The following is a 22,602-nucleotide window of genomic DNA, read 5'->3' on the forward strand; positions in this document are numbered from 1 at the left end:
AACCCCACTAAAATGACAGTAAACAATAAAAACGTATAACTCCACAAGGACAAAGCGGATAGGAAAGAAGATACCACCAGACAAGCAGAGTCAACAAAATCACAGAAGAAAACGAAATGGATGTGTGGCCGGCAGCTCAGCTTTCTCTAGCAAAGGGGTAGGGAGAGGGGGCGATAAAAAGTAAGTTGACTGAAGCAGCAGACTCCAGAAAGGTTCAGAAATTGGAGGCGCCAGACACCTCTTCAACAGGGAATTGCTGGAAAATTTATTTTTTTAAATTGATCCCTAATCCCAATCCTTGGCCACACAGTCATACAGTGTTACCACCCCTTCCCTATATCCTAGCAGAAGCACAAACAGTGTATAAGACACTGTTAAACTAGAAAGGGGCCATACCTATGGACCACATGATATACCTTTACTAAAATTAAGAGAATTCAGGGAAAGTCTGCAGACTGAGGGCTCCCTGCCCTCTGCTTTGCAATCAGAATGTTGGCGAGTGGAGGCAAAACACTAATCCACTCCCCACTCCACACGCCTTGAGGCAGGAGATTACTTATTAGGGGGTTATTTCAAAGGAAAATCCCTATGGATAGCAACATTTAAGAGTTCCCCAACCAAAAGGTGAGCATCTGTACACTGGGCATCCGAGCAGCTTTTTAGTGCTCTCTCAAATGGAAACTTATCTGCATCACATCACTAAATACATAAAAGGACAAATTAAAAACAATGAAGAGGGAATTCTGTGGTGGTCCAGCGGTTAGAACTCCGTGCTTTCACTGCCGAGGGCCTGGGTTCAATCCCTGGTCAGAGAACTAAGATCCCACAAGCCATGCGGCATGGCCAAAAAATTAAAAAAAATAAAAATTAAAAACAATGAAGAACTTAGATACTAATATTGGTAGGAAAGGATGTTACTTAAGGTTGTACTGGCCATGTAACTAGTGGTGGAAAACTCCCTAAAAAGCATAAGGTAATACCCAGTAAATTCCTATCAACATTTTAAAAATTATTAAACACATACTATGGGCTAGGAGCTGGACCCCTGTCACTCAGGTGCTACACATACTTGGGGACACAATGCAAACATAAGAAGATGAGTAAGAGTATAAAATAGAAAGGTCACCCATTAATGAATGAAAGAATGGCAGAGACAGCAGATGCAATGGCATTTCAGACGATGCAGTGATCTCTGAAGTGTGAGGAGTTGGGGAAGATTTTGACAAAAAGGTATGGAGCCTGAACTGTTCCTTGAAGGATATGAATCTACCAGTAAGAAGAGGGGTGCTCTGTTGTGAGCAAATGTAGAGAAGGAACGAATATGACCGAGTAAGGGAAGGTTGATGGAGGGGTGGGGACGCTGTGAACCTAAGACCATCTGGAAAGGAGTGAAGTGTTGTATATAGGTCACAGGCAAGCAGTGAAGGTCAGAAGGAACAAACCTGAATTTGATGATAAAGGCGTGAAAACTATTTTTTGACTAGGGTATAAGCATGTTTTAAAAATGTTTCCTTGGAGTTACATGTGATACGGATTAGAGGGAGGAAAACCGGAAGGAACAGAGACCAGGGAGGAGGCTAATGTACTATCAAAATGTAAGGTTAGGAGTAACTACACTAGGGCAGTGATAGATGAAATTTGGAAAGAAAGGGTTAATATGACAAACAAGGAAAGAAATGAGATTCAGACGTGTCTAGGTGTGGAAAGAGTGGAGGAAGACAGAGATAACACATAAAACTAAAACTTTAAATGAAGAATGAAAAACTAGTTAGGATCAGTGCGTCCCTTAGCAAACATTAGGTCTCTTCTCTCTCTCTCTCCCTTTCCCAATTAATTTTTACTAGCCAAACTGCAAGGTACTGGGGGACAAAGACATATCTCACTTCCCACAATGAAGAGATCACAAGCCACCATTACATGTGCATACAGCTGAACCAAGAAATCTATGCCTGGAAACACAATTAAGCAAGACATCAAGTTTCTGAGTCAGAGGTCACATATACTTATTTATCCATCCAACAAATGATATAAAATACTCCTTTAAAACATATTTGTGGATCAGAAAATTAAAAGAATCTATCAAAGATATATGTAAATGAAGTGAGATGAAATGAAATCTAAGTAATAACTTTATTTTCAGGATTATGTAGTTATTAAAGAAGCATTTTTAGACTACAGTACAGGAAACCCCTTTTATTTATAAGACTTCTTTGTGAATTCTCAGTTGTTCAAATTGACCTTCAGTTGGAGGATTTGCAGGTGACTTCAATATAGAAAGTACCTGCTAAATATTATTTGGAAGTGTTCTACCCATCATTGATTTTGAACTTTTCTGATATTAGATACCTGACATATCTGAAGGCAAATTAGAAAACTGAGTTTTATAGACCATCAGAATAATTCTATCAACAACATAAAAGACAGAAAACCAGAGTGGAAGCTTTGAAGAAAGTGAAGTGTTTGCAGCATTTCTGTTTCCCTGATTTTGATTAAAAAAAAGAAACCAAGAAAAATATTGGGAACTCTGGCAATGTCACCATAATTTTAAAGAGCAACAAGGAATGGAATCTTAAAAATAACACAAATGAATCTACATACAAAACAAAAACAGACTCGGAGACATAGAAAACAAACTTATGGTTACCAAGGGGAAAAGGAGGGGGAAAGGATAAATTAGGAATATGGAATTAACAGATATAAAATACTATACATAAAATAGATAAGCAACAAGGATTTACTGTTACACAGGGAACTATATTCAATATCTTGTAATAACCTATAATGGAAAATAATCTGAAAAAATGAACATTCATAACTGAATCACTTTGCTATACATCTGAAACTAACACAATATTGTAAATCAACTATACTTCAATAAAAAAATATATCTCACAAAAGGACAATCAATGTGATTCTACTTACATAAAGAACAAAAACAGGATTTAGGAATACATATGCATGTGGTAATTTTTAATGTCAGAGGGTTGAGATACACACAGGAATTAGAATCTTCTGTTTCTGAAGGTGGATGATGACAATACGGGTATTTGTTTTTCTGTTATTCTGTAAACTATACATTTATATCACCTATGCACCTATCTTTGTATAAGATATTTCTCAATTAAAATCATGCCATACATCAAAAAACAAAAAAAGGCAACAAGGAAATGGGTCTTCAGTCTACATTTATGGAGTCAAATAGTTACCAACCAGCAGTCTTAATTTCTAAAAAGAGCATTTTAGAACATATTGCAAAGGTTTCTTTTTTCTTTTTTATTTTTTGATCGTGCTGTGTGGCTTGCAGGATCTTAGTTCCCAGACCAGGGACTGAACCCGCACGTTCCCTGCAAATGTTTCTTAGGATACAACAGAGAAGAAAAATATTTAAATGATAAGCATCATAATCTTTATAAGAAGTATTTTTTAAAACCGCAGATGTTTGCAATCCAATGTTTTTAAGGAGATTCATTAAAAAGTCCATAGATAATTTCTTCAAAAAAAAAAGAAAAAAAAATCAATCTTAAAACAAGCCATTTTTTTACTAATAAAGTGAATAACCTAAGAATTTGTATGCAAGTACCAATGTGAAAAAAATGAAAAGAAAGCATGGCATTTCATGATCTTTAAAAATGTAATCAAAAGACTGGTTGCCCTGCATAATATTTAAGTAGCCATTAAAGCATGAGAAAAACTATTAGAATATTAAAATATTACATTTCTGAACATACATTATGATTTAATCTAAAGGGGAAAACCAGAATAGTATATAAATATTTGGCACCTGCAAACCTTCTTTAAATAAAAAACAAAACAAAACATTTAAAAGCACCAGAAGTAATCCTGTACTTTACAAATAAAAGTGTCCTTTTGCCATTTGCAGGCCCACGTTTTGTGGACATTTAAAAGCTGTGGTCGACCTGGTCTGGAATCAGGAGAGATGTCTAGGACATAACCCAACTTCCTGAATGAACAGGTGTGAGTAATGCACATTCTCGTTTCTTTCCCCATGTTGTTAATAAAAGCAATGAGAAGAAAGGCACTAGATCGACCAAGGCTGAACATTATTCCAGCCTGCAAATCATATTCTCTCCAATCACCTTCATATCCTGTAGTTCACTATTACATTACCCTGTTTAATTTTCTCCGTGGCCATTTTTACGTACTCACCCTCCTCCCCAACCAAGTTTATTTTTACTTACTAAAATATAAGCTCCAGGGAACCTTGTCTGCTTTATTCACCATTGTAATCCCTGAGACCTAGAACAGTATCTAGCACATAGTAGAGGCTCAATAAATACTTGTTGAATGAATGGATGCTACCCAAAGGTTGATCAGAAAATCAGATCTGGTAAAATAAAGGGTTCAGTCGACTGTGGATCCCACCTCCTAGGGGAACAGCTAGAGAGCTTTAGACTCCTAATATAGTCTTAACTCGTAACCACCCAATGTACGCTGTATACCACTGTCCATGTGATCTTTCAAAAGAGAAATCTGATCCACTTAACCCCCCCAGATATTACATCAGTTCACATGCATTCCCGCGGACCACAAAAGTCTGAAATGATATAACTCCTGCCTATCTTGCCAACCAAACCTTGTCTACCGTACACTCAACACAAGCATACCTTATATTTCAGCAACACTGGATTCAGTTTCCCGAATATTCCATGCCGTTTCAAACTTAGACTTGCCCGTTCATGTTTTTCTGTCTGCCAACTCCATTCCCAATGAGTTAGTGAGCTCCAACTCATACTTGCAGTCCCAGCTAAAAGATCTTCCTCCTGTGTGAAGTCTACCCAGAATTTTGCCAAGTTCCATTAGAAAGGGGAGGAAAGGAATAAGAGAAATACAGAGGATACAATCACAGTTGAACTGAAGTAGAAATGTGACAGAGGCCAGGCACGTTACACAAGATTGGAGGGATAATGAAGAACCATGGAGGGCAAAGCAGGGAGAACAAGATGAAACAGACAGCAAGGAAGCAGGCCTGAACTGGCTAATGCTAGAGATCAAGAAGAAGGTACCAAAAACTACCTGAGAATCAAAGAAAAGGATCAGAATGTTGGATGTGGGTCCACAGTGGTTAACCTGATGGAAGCAGTAAAACATTTTAATGATTATTTTTACTACGGCACACACCTTGACTGTGCTCACTATTCAAGACAGCAAAGAATGCTGCCAGGATTTCAAAATAACTCATACTTCCAACAGCATTTTGCAGGAAGGAAGGTTTTTTTATGAAGAGAATTTATTTTTTATTTATCAGTAGCATGACAAAAGAATAAACGTCCAGACTGCATTAATTCTGGTTTACTAATGGAAAAAGAAAAGTTAAATGTGTACGTTGTAAACATTAACCTACATTACAGGGATGTTCTTAGGATTAAATGAATCAGAATATATAAATAGCACTTAGAAAAGTATCTGACATATAGTAAGCATCGTAATAAGTGCTTGCATTCATTGCTAACGTTCGCTTTGCCAGGTTCCAGATTTCTGAAACATCACAAACCGAAAAACAATATATGAAGCCAAAGCAATTCTAGTACTAAGTTATCAGAGAAGCAAGCATAAGTAGTTTAAATAGATGGAGAAAAAAGTATATGTGGCCAAATTTGACAGTATTAAAATACCAAGATTGAACATATGTTTATATAATTTTTCCTAAAGGATTTTTAAGACTAAATATGGAGAACAGAATAAGCATTCAAATACCTGCTGAATGAATGAATGCATTATTATATATCTGTACTATCTGAATTTGTATGTATTATACAAATATTCTACTTTTAGTAAAGTGTAATATAATAAAACTAAATATCATTATTAATACAGATACTATTTTTAATGGGACAGAATAAAAAATTGTTAGATTTGTATTTTCAAATATCAATTATGGATATTAAATTTATATGACATGAAATATAAAGTTGTGAATAATCACATTGAAATAGAGAATTTTAACTCAAAGAAGAGACACTGTTAAAATGTCTTCTGTAAAAGAAATATTTATTATAAATCTATTAAGCAGTACTTTTCAATGATATAATATCTACTTTATCTCAAAATAAATTCTAAGACAAAAATATAAGTTTCTAGTGTGAAATCTGGAGCTCATGTTGACTTTGAGATAAGATTAAGAACTAAATTATTAACATACATAGTAACAGATTAGAATATACATGATACAATGTATATTTAGAATATAAAAAATTCTAAATATGTATTCTTTTTGTATTCTGCAAAGTATCCAAAAATGCTTAAAGGATACAAATGAATATCAATTCACAGAGATTATAATTAAGCATTTAGTTATTGAATTCCATTGAAAAATATGAGATAACTAGTTAGCACATGGTCAAATTACAGTTGAAGACATATGCTGGGAATATATTAAAAAATCATTTTAGGTCTGTTTTCTGTTATAAAATTTCTCCTTTATCTTAGACTAGGCTAAAAGAAAAGTTTATGTAGTTCCCTTATTTAAACCAAATCCACTTAAAATGGGCCTCCTGTTGTAAAAGGCTATAAATCGGACTAAATATTTCTACTCTAGTATCCTAAGAAACAATAAAACAACAGTTGAGTAAGACATACAGAGTAAATCACTATAGTATCGTTATCAATATGCCACTCATGAAATCCTGTCTTCTATGACTTCATAAAAGGGAAAAATATTATAATATTCCTTTCTCTTACAGAATTGACTCGAGTCTGAACAGATATGTTACTGCATTGTTGAATACAAACAATATGCTTATTGTAAAGCATGACAATTTAGATCAAGGATTGATGTTCACATTTTTTTTGGATATTTAAATTTGATAAACATGTATTAAATAGTCAATAAAATCAGATTCATTTTCTTTGCTAGAATAACCACCACCACCATCACCATTATACTTTTTCTCATTCCCACCATACAAAAAAACTGGACTGAAAACAATTATAAAATCTCAAGACAGAACCCTATAACCCTTATGTACAATTCTTTATGTAATACTTATGTTGGATTTCAGGTACTATATTTTAAATGAAGCCATTTATTTCCTGATCTTTCAACAGACTACTCAATTTGAATGCTAATTTAGATAAATGTAACGCTGTGGAAAGACCATCCATTTCAAGAAAAGAAGATCAAGATCTCTCATCCACAGAACACACTGATTAATTAGGATGCTTAGGGGTAGCACATCTCAGCTAACTTAAATGCTATGCTTAAGTCAGGTTAATCGGATTCACTTTGCCAGTACAGTATCCCAAAACTCATTCTGGGACGGTTCATTATTCTGAAGATTATCATTCTGAATTGTACCTGATGCACAAATTCTGGAAATACAAGAGATTCAGGCTGAATCTCCTGGATAATGGCCCCGTAATTATTATTTCCTTAATTCTCCTAAAAGAGGTGAATATAAGAGGCTGATTAGTTGGGCTCCAATAACCTAGTGCCTTATTCTAACAGAAGGACAGCAATAGTTAATTCCCCTTAACATTAAATTCTCAGGAATTTATCTGGATTCTCCCTTCATGTACATGGACAAAATTACTTTTAAGAATCAGATAACTCTGGACCAAAACCTCCTGAACAGTGCCGGTCTTTCTACAAATAAACAGCTTAATAATTGCGGCGGTTGGGGTAGGTGGGGTGCAGAGGAGAAATTTAGAACAGGTTTTTTAGTTTGCCGTTAAGTTTTGAGATTCAATGCAGTGTCTGTCAATTTAAAATTCATTCAAAATTATTCTTCACAGACAATATTAAACACAAGGGCCGGCTCAAATATGAATGAGGTACAAAAGAAACACAAAAGGCTGCAATCAAAAGCACTTTAAATATTAAACATGAAGGGATATTATATATAAAATATGAACAGATAAGTTTTAAAGTCTAAAATTCTGCACTTTGACCCATGATACAACTGTTCTTTGCAACATGAGCTTCTGTGTTTAATATATCTAATAATATGTGTGACTATCATTTATTTAATATACACTATGTGACAAAGATGGTGCTGGACCCATTATGGAAACACAATCTCATTTAATCCTGACAACACTTCTGCAAAGTAATCACTGTCCCTATTTACCAGAAAGAGAAAATGAGGTTCAAATTGTAATTACAAGTAAAAAGAAGAATCAGAGTGGGGATTCACCAACGTCTGACTTCAAGATCTGTAAATTTTCTACAATACCACTTTGCTCTTCTACAAAACTAACTGGAGTCGATCCTCACTCCAACTTGTAGGTCCTACATATGCAAATTTCCATATCCACTAAAATTTATTTGTAACCCCCAAATCAACACTCATAGTGCTTTCACGGTCATTCACAGACGTGAGAAAAGCAATGAAAAACTTGAGTCACCTGAGGCACATGTGCATGCCCTACTGAAGTCAAACAAGGCAACACTGCTTTCTTGTTTTCAGCTCTTAATACCGTAAACAAGTGTCCTTTTTGTGGTTTATTTAGTGCCATGTTTTCCACCTTTTCGCGCTTTCTTTGGTGATTCGCTGTGTTAAATGGTCCCCAGGCATAAGGTTGCAGTGCTGTTTGCTGCTGCTAAAGCACAAAGAATGCTGTGCTGTGCCTTACGGAGAAAACACATGTATTAGATAAGCTTTGTTCAGGCACAAGCTATGACGCTGTTGGTCATGAGTTCAATGTGAATGGATCCACAATATATGTTAAATAAGGTGTTTTTAAACGAAAACATACATAAAACAAGGCTATGCATTGATTGAATGATGAAAATGTCACGACCAAAGGCTCACAGGAACATAACCCTGCGTTTCTCTCAGGAGCAATGGGTCAGCATTCTCTAATTCCGTGTTGCCAGCAACTTTATAGAACATTACTATGGTGAATAATGAAAACTCTGATTGGAAGTTTTTCTCCAAAAGTGTTTACATTAATATTTCAGTAAAAGATTCTCCTTCTGTCATTTCCTTCAAAGAACATCATTATTTTTTGTAGTCATCACCCATCTGTTTAAGAAAAGGAAACCCTATGCTGTCATTCCATTTAATGGGTTGCAGCTACATGTGTCTGACTTTGCTCAGGAAACTCATCTCTCTTAAAAGCAATCTGGCTTTCCAATGTGAAAGTCTAAGGAATTAAGTTTCATTTCTTACTACCGGATGTCAGAGATACTGTTTAAAGATGACTGTTTCATGAGCTTACGATTTTTAAGACTAGATGGTTACATGTAATAGGGACAGTACAAGCAACAACAACAAAAAACTTAGCATAGGAACTTAAAAATATCAGCACAAATTGGAACTCTTACCTTTCTTGCCCAAGTCAGATATTTTATTGGAAAAAAAAAAAAAAAAGATTACAGTACTTAAAACTTCAAACAAGGACAATTCAGAATTGAAAGAAAGAAACCCTGAAGGAGCCCATTGTCTTCAGCAAAATTTTGAATACAAAAAACATGGACCAGGAAAACAGTTTGTGGCCTAATGCACTAGTTCCATGATAAACACCATATATAGTGTATCTCCATCAAGTGAAACTTAATCACCTTTTTACAATTGAGAGAGGGAAGGCAGCGTTTACTATGGTTAAGCCATGTATCATCAATACCATGAAGCTAGCCTATCAGTTGTAATAGCTTCTATAAAATACCACAGTGAGATTGCAATAAGCCTAGAAAATGGGCTACAAATCCCAGCTATGCTCAAGCAAGCAGTGAACCAAAAATGAAAATAGGTAAAACTGAACCAAGAGCTAGATAGCATTCATCTAGCTTCACGATTGGTAAGGCAAAGTTCATAGGCCAAGGTTTTAAAGTGACTTATTCAGATCTAAAAGACAGTCGTTATACAAAAGAAAATAAAAACATTTATGTAAATTCAGAAAAAAAATCATGACGTTTCACTCCAAAGGACATAGCACAAAAAAGCTTACTTACAATGACCGAATACCATATTATTGTCCCTCTAAAATATCACTTTAAATATGCAAAGGTAAAGAGACTCAAAGTTGCACTTTATCACTTTTAATCTCTCCAGTTTAGACAAGCAATCTAAAAGATGTCACACATTCCTACTTAATACATTTGCTGGAATCTTTCAGATTGTAACTTTAGGTAAAGAAAATGTCAACTTTAAGTTTCTTTTCCAATCATCATATTTAAATTAGCCATTAAATGCTGAATTAACAATTAATCCATACAATAATATAAAAATACATGTATTAAATCACAATTTTCATCGATTATAAGAACTTAATAAAAATATTAATCATTTTAATATAACCATTTTGAAGAACTGGGCTGAATGTAGTATAGTATCTAAATTATATCATCAATAGAAATGTTACATTTTCCCTTCTGCTTGGTGAAAATGAGCTCATGCAAGTATTTTTGACACTCACAGTGACACACACATTTGCCATTCTAAGGATGTGTAAGCAGCTCTCACTTTTAAACATGACAATATGATTCAGTCATACAGTATTTGTTGAAATACCAGCTTTCACATGAGTTTAATACGCTCTAAGCAAGAATGATCATTTTGACGGTTTCAGGTATCAGACAGAGAAGATAATTTAAAAGGTAAGAGTAAATGATTCCACTAGCACAGACCAGTTATCACCGTGACTAGTTTAAAACTAAGATTTTTCCAAGTACAATAAAAACTGTACTATAAAATACAATGGGTTTGCAATACAGAGCAGATTATCCAAGTAGAAAGCAAACTTGAACAAAATACAAACTCTAGCAGATTATCAACCTTACCTATTACTCATCTTAGCCCTTGTTAAAATACCCTGAGTAAAATGCAAATATTTTAAATAATGTTGGCTATATAAGATTTCTCTAAAAATGAACCATAAATGTCAATGCATCATGTTTTTAAATTTACAACAGTCAGATATGTAAAAATGAGTTCTTATCCAGTCACAATATAAACATTAAGGAATACTGATGTGAGATCTGGAAGTTTTTAATTCTCTAGCTTTTGTTAGCATTTTGGCAAAGCAAGTGATACATAAATGGTTTCAATGTAAAAAAAAAAATCATAAAAGAGAAAAATATATAGAATTTACAGTAGTTTCTATCCACCCTGGGCCAACCTAGATCCCTAAAAGCCTCCCCCATCAGGTTCACTTCTGACTAAAGGAAGAATACCAGTCCTCCAGCAAAAACAGCCCCATCTTTTCATCAAAGAGGCTCTCACTTCAGTGATATTCCTCCAGGGGAAGAGGACAGGAGCCAGGTTCCCTCGAATGTCATTCCCCAGATGTTCAAAACGTAACTAATTTATTAGCATTAGAAGATTTGGTTTATAGGGGAATCTCACTGGTCCAGTTTGTAGCCTACAAAAAAATGGATTATTTTTAAGTATAACATTAGAATATGAATAAAGGATGAGGATGTGGCTTTTTATTCCATAGAAATGGATACATTTCCAAACATGAGAAGTAAATAAGAAAGCATGCCTACCATTGAAGTTGGGGTCCCTCCCGATTTTTTAATATTCTTGGAAGGCATTCCATGAAGGCGACTGAGTCTGGCTTGGAAACCTGGAAAATCAAAGTCCTCAGTTGAAGGAGGGTCTATGATCATTGGAGCATGGAATAAGATCCTATCAATTCAGAATTCAAAGTCAGTTGGAGGGGGAAATGTATTGAACAGTAGTGGGGAAGAGGCAAAATTCACACTTAAAAGATCCGAACCAATGCCTAGTAGGGTTTTAATGCAGCCAGCACATGACAACCAATTGTTTAAGCATTAGAGGATTATCCAGGGTTTTTCTTTCCTCCCAATTTATCTTTCTATCATTTCAACGTTTTTACCATGGGCCTAGCAAGAAAGCAAGTCAACCTTCCTAATAAATTGAAAGCATGAGAATTCAGTGGGAGCTGAATTGCTGGTCACCATGTTTCCTCATAGCATCTTGCATCTAGAGTCTTTCATTTCCATTTAGCGCCTCCTCTTTCAACGACTATTCCTAGACTGACTATATGTCCCCTGTATCCACCAGTCAGGCAGTGCTACTGACCTCTTCTTCCCGGATGTGACATAAGGGGGAAAGAACCAGTTAGGATACTTTCAAAGACAGGATCTGGTAAATTTTTGTCCAGATCAGTAGGATCTTCCTTTTCCCACCAGGGAATGACTCCAGTGATGCCACAAGCTCCCCCTGATTCCTTTTCATAAAACCAGTCGCTCTGCTCATCATCACCTGTGCAAATACAAGAAATCCCCCAGAGATTCAGTTTTATCATCCAAATAAACCGAGTTGTCAGATTCAGATTTAAAAAATACAAGATGGTAATTAAATCTGAATTTTAGATGATTCATTTTTAATATAAATATATAGTATTTGTACAAAATTTTTAGTATACGTCCAAATACGAAATGGGTCCTACTTGTACTAAAAAATAATTATTTGTCTAAAATTCAAATTTAATTGGGGATCCTGTATTTTATCTGGCAATCATCTATATAATCTATAAAGAAAACTTTTTATTCTACAGCATGGTTTCACTTAAGAAATTTTTTTTAATACTATAATAAGAACTTTCATCAACAATAACATAAAATGTTATGTTTCAGAACCAATTTAAAAATGTGAAAACCAATAATATACTGGTTAATCCTTTGGCAAAAACAGTAGGGAAATCCAGTTAAGTTACTACCCTTTCCATATTAAGGAAAAATAAATCTCCTGCCAGGAATTAAATGGTATAAAATTATAGAACTCATTCTTTGCAGCTGATAATGGTATATAATTAGCTTAATTTCATGATTTCTATGGAGTGCAAAGGGGGAAACAATCATGAACAGATGTGACTAAATGAAATTAATCTGATTAAGTTCATTAAGAAATAGTTGTGAAAAAGTTGATTTTAAATGAAAAGTGACAACATTACAGAGTTTACAGAGAAACTACACTGAACCTCTACAAGCAAGGTATTTTTAAAACAGAATCCTATTCATAGTAAGTCTGACTTCTAGGACCATCCTTGAGTGTAACCATGAAGTAACAATCAATTTAAAATTCAGTTTGAAATGTGCCCTTGGTGTGAATCAACAGTATTTTTTTTTTTTGCAGTACGTGGGCTTCTCACTGTTGTGGCCTCTCCCATTGTGGAGCACAGGCTCCAGATGCGCAGGCTCAGTGGCCGTGGCCCACGGGCCCAGCCGCTCCGTGGCATGTGGGATCTTCCTGGACCAGGGCCCAAACCCGCGTCCCCTGCATCGGCAGGTGGACTCTCAACCACTGCGCCACCAGGGAAGCCCCCGAATCAACAGTATTTTGTATTTTTTTAAAAAAGGAATAATAAAGAGATGTATATGGAGACAAAAAAACAAAACAAAAAAAACCTCAAAAAAAGCAAAAACAGAAAAGCAGATGGTTTTAAAAATAAGAGACAAATAACATTTTGAATATGATCTGAGATTCATTAGTCTTCTTCACGATTCTTAGAAAAACTACTAGCTTCTAAGAGGGTCATCACAACTGCTGTAAACTTTTTCCCTTTACAGAAGATTTCTGGTTTCCAAAATCTCTTACTACAAATGTTTTTAAACACAAACTAAAAAAACCCTTAAACTTCCATTGAAAATGATTTTATGGGAAATGGCTGTATTTAGAATTATGAGGGAGTTAAAAATTTAAACCATTTGGAAAACCAAAGTCACCTGTTTATTTCAATTGAGGATTTAATAAAAAATATTTTTTTAAAAAAACAAGAATTCAAAGTACAAATATATTAGTACTTTCATTGAGAGTTATAGTAGAAGTTCACAGGTCAGGTATAAGCATAAGAAAAGAAAGGGAGTCACTTGAAACTGACTACCCTAGATCTTAATTCCAATTAGACAACATTATAATAGAAAAATGGGGTTATTTTATTTTTGATGTGATACACAACTTTATTCTTAATACAGAAATCAAATAGCTACAGATTAAGAACTTGGGCTCTAAAGTCAGACAGAACAATTAGATTTCTCCTGTTTTGTAACACTGGGGAAGTTACTTCAACTTTATTAGTCTGGGTTTCATCACCTGGAAAAAAAAAGAGGGGGAGATCTCATAGGGCTGTATTAAGAATCAAACAAGAACTTAAAGTAAGTTAAATGTAAAAAAGCACTTAGCAATATGAAACATGATAGGTTCACAATAAATGCTAGCAGATTATTCTAAGCCATTCAATGCTTCTCAAAGATGGATAGGCTTGTCAAAACGTTATTTTTTTTAAAAGTGTTTTCATTTCATTTCATTACCAAAGGCAATGTTTATAACATAACTTTGGGTAGACATAGGTGTTTTAACAAGAATTTAGGTATATTATCAAGGTAGTCAAGCTTACTCTTAGCCCTGAGGTTCTAACATATTTCAGTGAAGTCTACGGTCTTCAAAACAATTATGTATCTATTTATCAGGGACAGATGGTTTACAAGTAAGCAAAAAGGAATAATAATTTAATTTACTTAATTTGTACTGCCAAGAGGAGGAATAGACTAAGAAAAAAATGTGGGGCAGCTATTATTTTATCCTTTTTTTCATAACATCATTAAACTATTTATAATTAAAAAAATTTTTTGTGGGTTTTTTTTTCCCTTAGAAATTACTGCTTTCCTCTAAAGATCTCAAGAAAGGAAGAAAACACTTATGATAAGTATTCGTATGTATGTATCCTGCCCCCTTAGTAAGGTTTTCATATTTTCTACTGGGACAGGTAGTTTCAAAATAATGCCACGTTAAAGTGTGAAAAGCTTCAGGAAATTTCAAAGATGGGAAAGATGTAAGTTGAAAGACATTACTGTTTAACAGTGTACAATATTGAATTCAGGAAAATGGTCTAATTACTTACAAACTGGATAGGATGAATAAATGTCACAGCTGAATAAAAATGACAAATGACTTGCAAATCCACCTTTATTAATGCTTAAACAGAATTAAATACATTTGGAACCAGGTGGAGAATGAGAACCAGGGTCTTGTGAACTTGCTAAAAGAGACAAAATTGAAAAGACTTGAGGTATGTAAAGCTTTCTCAAGGAAGATAATCCTTCCTTAACATTATTAGCTCCACAGACTAGCTTTTGGAGATAACTAAACCCCAGCCCACTAAGCAGTGTGTGGATTGCACTAAGGTAAATGGATTGCAGTCATCAATTTATGAAACAACTAGTAATAAGCACAACTTAAAAATGAAGGCATTTTTCACAAAGAGATAAAAAAATGGCATCTCAGTACCTTGTCTTCCCTCATCATTGGTAAACAAGCCAGCATCAGTGCTGCTGAGACTGCTGGATTCACTAAAATAAGGGAAAAGAAAAGAAAAAACAGATCAAACGAACAATTGATCTCTCAGTTGTCAAATTTTAAAGAGACATGGCAGCTCAGAGATGGAACTTAAGCCTGACAAAGATCTGAAAGAAAATAAGATGATTTTTTTTAATCAAACTGCAAATATCTCGGTTCCATTAACTACAGAGCATATTATTTTTGGCACATAAAACCACAGGAATCTAATGGGACTCTGACAGCAAGCCAGATGTGACTGCAACGAGGTGCTGACACAATTGATGCACTTTATTATCTGCTTTCATCAAATGCTTACTGCTCCTTTCTTATTCCAGGCAATTCAGCTTGAGCCCTGAACACCACTGCGCAATAAAATGGGGAAAGTCCCAATCAAAGGCAGGCTCAGCCTTTCTTCAGCACATGAAATAAATACAAGGGCCTGGGATAGAATTACTTTTCATAACCATATTTGCAAATATTCCAGAAGAGACATTACTTAAGAATTCCCAACAACTCTATTATTTGGCAAGGAGGAAAAAAGTTTACAATGGTAACAATCCATTAAATCAAAGCTAAGGTCTCTCTGAGCAGAAAATGAATATTGCCAATTATTAAGGAGGAAGTATACAAAAATAACAGGTTCTTATTATTTCCACAGAAGTTGGAGAGTATGATACAGAGTCAAACTTAACATATAAATGAAAATAAATAGTAAATATTCAACTGACATGAATTAAACTGTCACTTAGTTTTATCAGAAGCGATGCTTATATGAGAGTCTAGTTAGTTAAAAAAACCATAAGGACAAGGTCAGATAATAAGGGGTTTAGTTTTTAAACAATATTGAGTGATGTTCTTAAAAATTCTCATATACTCTCTTTTTACTGTAATTCTTAATTCTAACCAATCAGGAAATCACCCCAGGTGATTTTTAAATTATAATACTTTTCCATCAACAGGGAGAATTCTGTAATCTTAGTTTTTTTAAAAAAAAAGCATCCTAATCTGTTTTAAAATATTTCAATTGGGAGTTCAGCATTAAAATTCTAGATGAAATTCTAAATCCACGTACTTTTTCTGAATACAAAATATCATTTCAGATTTTGTTTGATTTTTAAAAAATAAATATAAACAAAAAGTATAAAAATTTAAGTGGCACATTCTCCCAAGAAACTGAATTAGTACCTTTTTCTTTAACTTTCTTCAAATTAAGTGAATGTATGAAACTATCCTGCACATATGTTAAGGAAAGAAAACAATACTCTTTAAAAGCGTCATATCAATACATATTTTCTTATTTACAAACAGATATGCTCTTCTATACATAGTGGTGTTTTTAAAACACAGTGGAGTATTAAAAACAATTCAGAATCTTTCTGCTATTTAGCTGACCAAACTACTATGGATTTTTTTTTTCTCTGTGACTGAGTAGTGCTTTCTCGTCCGCCCTCATCAACACAACTCTAATAAAGGGCCTTAACATACATACCTTGGGTTAAATTCTTTTTCTGAAACCCTCGAGGCAAAATTATTTAAAATTCATACATTTTTACACTTTAGAAAGGTACATTCTAAAATGCCTAAGAGGAGTCTGGGGTAGCACTTCATAATCAAACATATTAATATATTTTTTCAATTAAATGAAGGAATATCCATGTTAAATACATGTCAAGTTAGGTCTGGCCACAAATTAATTAGTTTTTCACAGCTTTCAGGATTCAGATTTGCAGATAAAGGGCTGTGAATCTATGTGCCTTTATTTATTTATTTTTTTCAATGGTCTTCCAATCTCTCTGAGTTCAGATTTATCCGCTTTAATCTATTCTACACATAGCCAGCTTCATCTTTTCAAAACATAACTGGCTGACTAAAAATATTATGGTATCCTGGATGGGATCCTGGACCACAAAAAGGACAGTAAATAAAAACAAAAGAAATTCTAATAAAGTATTGACTTCCGTTAATGTGTCAACACTGGCCCATTAGTTCTGACAAATGTACCATAGTAAATGGATGATATTACTAATAGGAGAAGCTGGGTGTAGGATGTATGGGAACAGGGTATACAGAAACTGTGCTATCTTTGCAAGCTTTCTGTAAATCTAGAACTATTCTAAAAGAAAGTTTATAAAACATACAGGTGCATATATGTCTGTGTGTAAAAAAAAAAGTCTATTAAAATTTTTATGTATAAAATAGATAACTAATAAGAACCTGCTGTATAAAAAAATTAAATTCAAAAAAAATTCTTAAATTACTTCCTCAGATTTATAGGCTTAAATTTAGTTATCAAGGCTTTCCATGGATGGGCTCCCACTTAAATTCTTCCCATCCCCATCTCTGGTCCTTTTGTTTATGTCCTTTCTCCAAGAGGTATCCCTATCTCCTCTCTCTTCTCTGCCTGCTGTTCTTCTTAAAGATACAAGAAAATCAGAATTCCCTCTCTAAGATCAGCTCTTAGCCCTTAACGATCCTTGGCCTACTTTGAGATGTTTTTACACGTGTTTTAAACAACATGCTTCCTTATTTACATTTCATCTAATTGACATCTAGCTAGTTGCTCCGAGTATATCATGTAGTTGTTAGTGGGTACAATAAATCAGAACAAGAACTTAAACGGAAGCAAGGTTTTCGATTTTCAGGAGCTGAGGGTCATTATGGCTTATCTTCAAGGACACCTCTTCCCACTTTTTTTTAGTGTGACTTTTATAGCACAGTGTTTAGAGGAGAATATATTCCATGAATGCTTGTTGAATTAACGCATGGATACCAATCCCAATCCCCTGCCCCGATCTGTTCATTTCCTATATTTTCTATTCTTGATACCTGTGCATCATCTGAGAGTCCTCTTTCTCATTCATCCTCCCCAAAATATAGGCAGCCAACCTTCCACTTATTCCAACTCTTAAAACTGCTCCTATATTTTTTTTGTCCTCTACTACTGCTGCCGTAATTCACCTCCCTCTTAAGGATGGACCGGAGGTCAGCCAAAACTAGACGAGCCACTGTTGTCAAGGTCAGGTATCTTGCTAAAATATAAATCTAATTGACTAAAAATTCTTCACTGACTTCCCATTACTTATATGATGAAATCCAAACTACCATTGCACACAGGCCTTCAAAACACAATTATTGCTGTAGCCTCCGCTCCCACTTTATGTAACGCAGTTACATTACCTATACTTTCCCACGTACATAGCACTTGCTTCACAACCATGTCTCTGCATAAATTATTCCCTCTACCTGGGATGATCCGCCTTAACTCCTCGATATCTGAACAAAGCTTTCAGTCACAGTTCTTTAGGAAGTTTTCCCTCACCAGTACCTTCCACTCAGCACACTTCTTCTTCATCATTGGCTTGTTTGGCTATTCCAGGTTATGAGGCTGAAGAGAACCGGGGCTGTCTTATTTGTCTTGGGACCATGAGTGGTGAACAGTAAACAGCAGTTATTCAAATGTGTGTTAAATCACACACACAGAGTGAAGTAGTTCCGTTCTTATCTATAAATCAGTTCCAAGGCAATATATAGCTTTTTATAGTAGGAAAGCTTTGGAAGTGGTCTCAAAAAATGCTTATTCTTGTTGGGAAGATACTTTAAATATTTAGCAATCTTCCCACAGAGGGAATATGCACCTAACTCTTAAGTGACCACAAAGAATAGCTGTATAGGTAAGTTTAAAATAAGAGGAAATAAATTTAATTTATTCAAGAGTGAAAACATCCTTTTTGAATATTTGTACTTAGCCTGTTGACTGCTGGGTAGCCTGATGGCACCTAATACTCAAATATTTTTACAATGAATAGAAATGAAGAGAGTTTTATCTCATTTCTAGTCCAGTCTGTCAATAAAAGGAAGACATCAATAAAAGAAGGGGCTTACACAATCAATCCAGAAAGCAGGTAATCTGTGAATAATCCAGAATTGAGGATCTATCTCCGCTGCCACACACCCTCCCTCCCAGCAACTAAGCAAGATAATTACTTTCAAGTCAAGCTGGATGGTCCTCAGTCACAATGGCCCAATACCTGCATACAAATAATTCTCATTCCGGTATAAAAATGACAACTTTCTTGGAAGAAAAGCAGGTACCATAAACTTCTCAAAACCTCCCTGAAACATTTATGTAATTTTTAGTTCTTTAGGAAAATTACATAAATAGCAAACCACCTCTAATAAAAGGTCCATTCTATAAACTTATACCAGGTCCTACGCATAGCTGTAACCACATTTACAAGGGGAAAAAAATATATATATATATACGCTTATGAGATCCATAGCTCACAATCCACATGGTTAAAAGGATGCCAATCTTACCAATTAAAAATCAAATACTCTTTACCAGACCATTTTTAAAGAATATTTTTTTCTTGACCATAGTTGTACATTTGATTTCAACGACATCCTTAAAAGGATGAACAGTGTCAATGTTTTCTCATTCCTGCAGGTAACATTAGTTCTGTGTAAAAGAAAAGTGATCACTTACCTTTTGAAGGTGTCAAAACAGTCCTTAACAGCTATCATTGTGGTATACCTCTTTTCTAGAATGGACAGATTAGACTAACTGCCAAAGGATTACTGCTTCTCCCATTTGTCTAATGACAAGATCAGGAGCTTCTAGACTATAAATTGGGTTTTACAATTCATAAGTGATCAGAATTCCTAGCAATCTACAGACTTCTTAAAATATCTAGCCGCTCACAGTGAAGTGGTATCCACTTTGGTTCTCAGGAATCAGAATAAACTGATGAACCGTGACACTAAAAAGCACCGATGGCTAGAGCTCTATAATTAAACAAGTAAATAATTATAAATGCAATTCTAACAGTTATAAATGCGCTGTTATTCAAAAGCATTCTTTCCCATTGAAAATCCATTTCCTTTTCTCTTTGTAGCTGAAAATTAAGTCATTATAACACAATCAAAAGACTGTTCATAGATCAGACAAGCAATTTTGCTTTGTGCTAAACATCATAAATTATAAGTAAATATAACCACGGTTAAACGGTAATATCACTACCATTATTATAACTTATGATTATTTTAAAATAGAATTAAAATCCGAAACACATTCAACGGCAAACAGTGGAGACATATTTTTATATTTAGAGAATAGGAAAGTCACCTTTCACTCATGAGTTCATCTGAGACTTTTTGCTCTTCGTATCCCATTTTGTCCTTATTGGTCTGGCTCGTTTCCTCACTTTCTAAGACTACTCCTTCATCTTGGATTTTGGGTCCTTGTCTAACTATTTTCAATTTCCTCTTCTTGACCTTGCTCTTGGTAAACTCGTGACATTGGTAAGCTCTGTTGTCATGGTCCATGTCCTGATCTCTACAGCCTTCGAGGGGCTGGGTCACCGTCCGCTTGTTAGCGCTGTCCTGCGGGAAGTCCACTGCCATGCGCTTGACCTTCCTCCTCCTGCGCAGAGTTCTGTTCCCAAGGCTGTCCACGGCAAAATCAGACTCATGCCAGAGAGGTCTTTTCCCTCGAACGTTATTATTTAAGTTCGACGATGGCCTGCGCTTTGCCACTAACATTTGGTCGTCAGAGTCACTGTGATCTTTTTTATTATTATTGTGATTCTCTCTATAGTCCTTGCTTGGTTCTTCTAAACTAGAATCAGAGCCTTCACTTAAGCAGTGACCGGTCTCCCACGGGTGATGAACATTATACGACCTCCGTTTTCTCCCTCTCCGTTTCCTGGCCTGGCGTTTCAGAGGGCAAGAGATACTTCGGGAATGGTCTCCAGTTTCGGCAAATCCACCTCGAGCTTGCTCCGAGCTCTCCTCCAGGGCTGAGACAAGATCATGAACCAGTTCTTCCATGGTTCGACTGAAATGCCTACATTTTTTTAAAGAAAGAAAAAAAAATTTAAATAGTCAGAGTCAACCATATTAACCTGGTTTATTGCAGCAGACAATTCATTCTAAATCTGACTAGAATGAATAGTTATTATAAAGAACTGTGTAAAAGCTGCTTAATTTTCCTATCTAAGATATTACAGTTCCAAATATTCTGACTCACTTTTAAGTTTTTTCTTGTATAAGTGCTTTTATTAAACACAGGAGTTACTTCAAGATAGAGTAAGCATAATATCAGCAATGAAAGAGCCCAGTGATTTCATATTTTTACTGTCTAATTATGGAAAAGTGATTTCTGCTTAAATCACCATACCTTAGTCTACTCCTGTCCTTTTCCTAAAGCCAGTTTTCAGAGCAGGTGTACAGAGGAAAGAGAACTTTCTCAGTCCCCCTCCACCACAGACACACACACACACACACACACACACACACACACACACACACACACACACACACACACACACACAAATTTCTAAGGAAACAAGGAAACATACAACCTTTTTCTCACCACATGCTCTACCCAGTCACTGCCATGACATGCGAGGCAGACAGAAAGATAGGCAGCTACGTTCAAGGTTTGTAATAGATGTGAAAAGAAAATTTAACCAAATGCTAGGCATATATTGAGACCACACTAATCTCGCGACCGAGTGCAGCAGAAACTCTGTTCGTATTCAACCTGGAGGCCCACTGATGTAAAATGGCCCATCATTTTTCTTACCATTACTCTGAAGCAGTCTCTTAGGCCTTACAAAAACAAAAAACAAAAAACTGAACTATGTGAGAAAATCATCCACTAGTCAGCAGGGATAAACATTAGTGCTCTTTGGGAACCTTTGTAAATTATATGGGTCCTTTCCAAACCCAACAGCACCCAGACACATGATTTTATTTTTTAAACATTACAGGTAATTCAAATATGCACCGTTCTTATGAAGATCATGAACAATCATTTCTTAAACTGAGTTCTAGAAGCACCTAGGATCAAAATATTCTCGATTATAAACTGTATAGTTTCTAGAGTCTATAGCAGGGGTAGGCAAATTTTCTATAAAGGACCAAGTAGAAAATATTGTAGGCTCCACAGGCCATTAGGTGTCTGTCACAACTACTCAACTTTTCCCATGGTAAGGCCAAGATAATCATAAGAAATATGGAAATGAATGGATATGGCTATGTTCTAATAAAATTTTATTTCCAAAATCAAGTGATGGCCAGCCATAGTTTGCTGACCCCTGGTCTACATACAATCTTTATAGTTTATAATTTCAGGTGTTCACAAGTTCCCTTTAACGACTTTCAACTTGATCTTTTCATTTTAATGATAACTTGAAAACAAACACACGTGTGATTCAACTGGATTTAACACTTACAATATAAAACACACATAAGGCTTCCAACACATGAGTATTTATTATGTGCCAGGCTCATTTCTAAGTGTTTCATATGCATTACCTCATTTCATTTTCAC

At 35.1% G+C, this 22,602-nt stretch overlaps 1 protein-coding gene across 11 annotated transcripts in view; it reads right to left on the bottom strand.

Annotated features, from left to right (window-relative positions):
• Nucleotides 1-22,602, bottom strand: part of GPATCH2 (G-patch domain containing 2) — a 188,646-nt gene that overhangs the window by 157,779 nt on the left and 8,265 nt on the right. For 10 of the 11 annotated variants that reach the window (XR_002173280.3, XR_002173278.3, XM_073800361.1 and 7 more), the window contains exons 2-5: nucleotides 20,392-21,111; nucleotides 15,216-15,277; nucleotides 12,009-12,191; nucleotides 11,450-11,529 (exon numbers count right to left, since the gene is read on the bottom strand). Coding sequence is in view for 9 of the 11 variants with exons in the window: in XM_073800361.1 (XP_073656462.1) it covers nucleotides 11,450-11,529; nucleotides 12,009-12,191; nucleotides 15,216-15,277; nucleotides 20,392-21,111 (1,045 nt within the window). In the remaining 2 variants the exon portion in view is untranslated. Of the gene's footprint in view, nucleotides 1-9,305; nucleotides 11,323-11,449; nucleotides 11,530-12,008; nucleotides 12,192-15,215; nucleotides 15,278-20,391; nucleotides 21,112-22,602 lie in introns of those variants that run through there. The other variant, XM_019920486.3, reaches the window with a different exon arrangement.

Source organism: Tursiops truncatus, chromosome 1, assembly GCF_011762595.2.
Source record: "Tursiops truncatus isolate mTurTru1 chromosome 1, mTurTru1.mat.Y, whole genome shotgun sequence".
Taxonomy (NCBI): Eukaryota; Metazoa; Chordata; class Mammalia; order Artiodactyla; family Delphinidae; genus Tursiops; species Tursiops truncatus.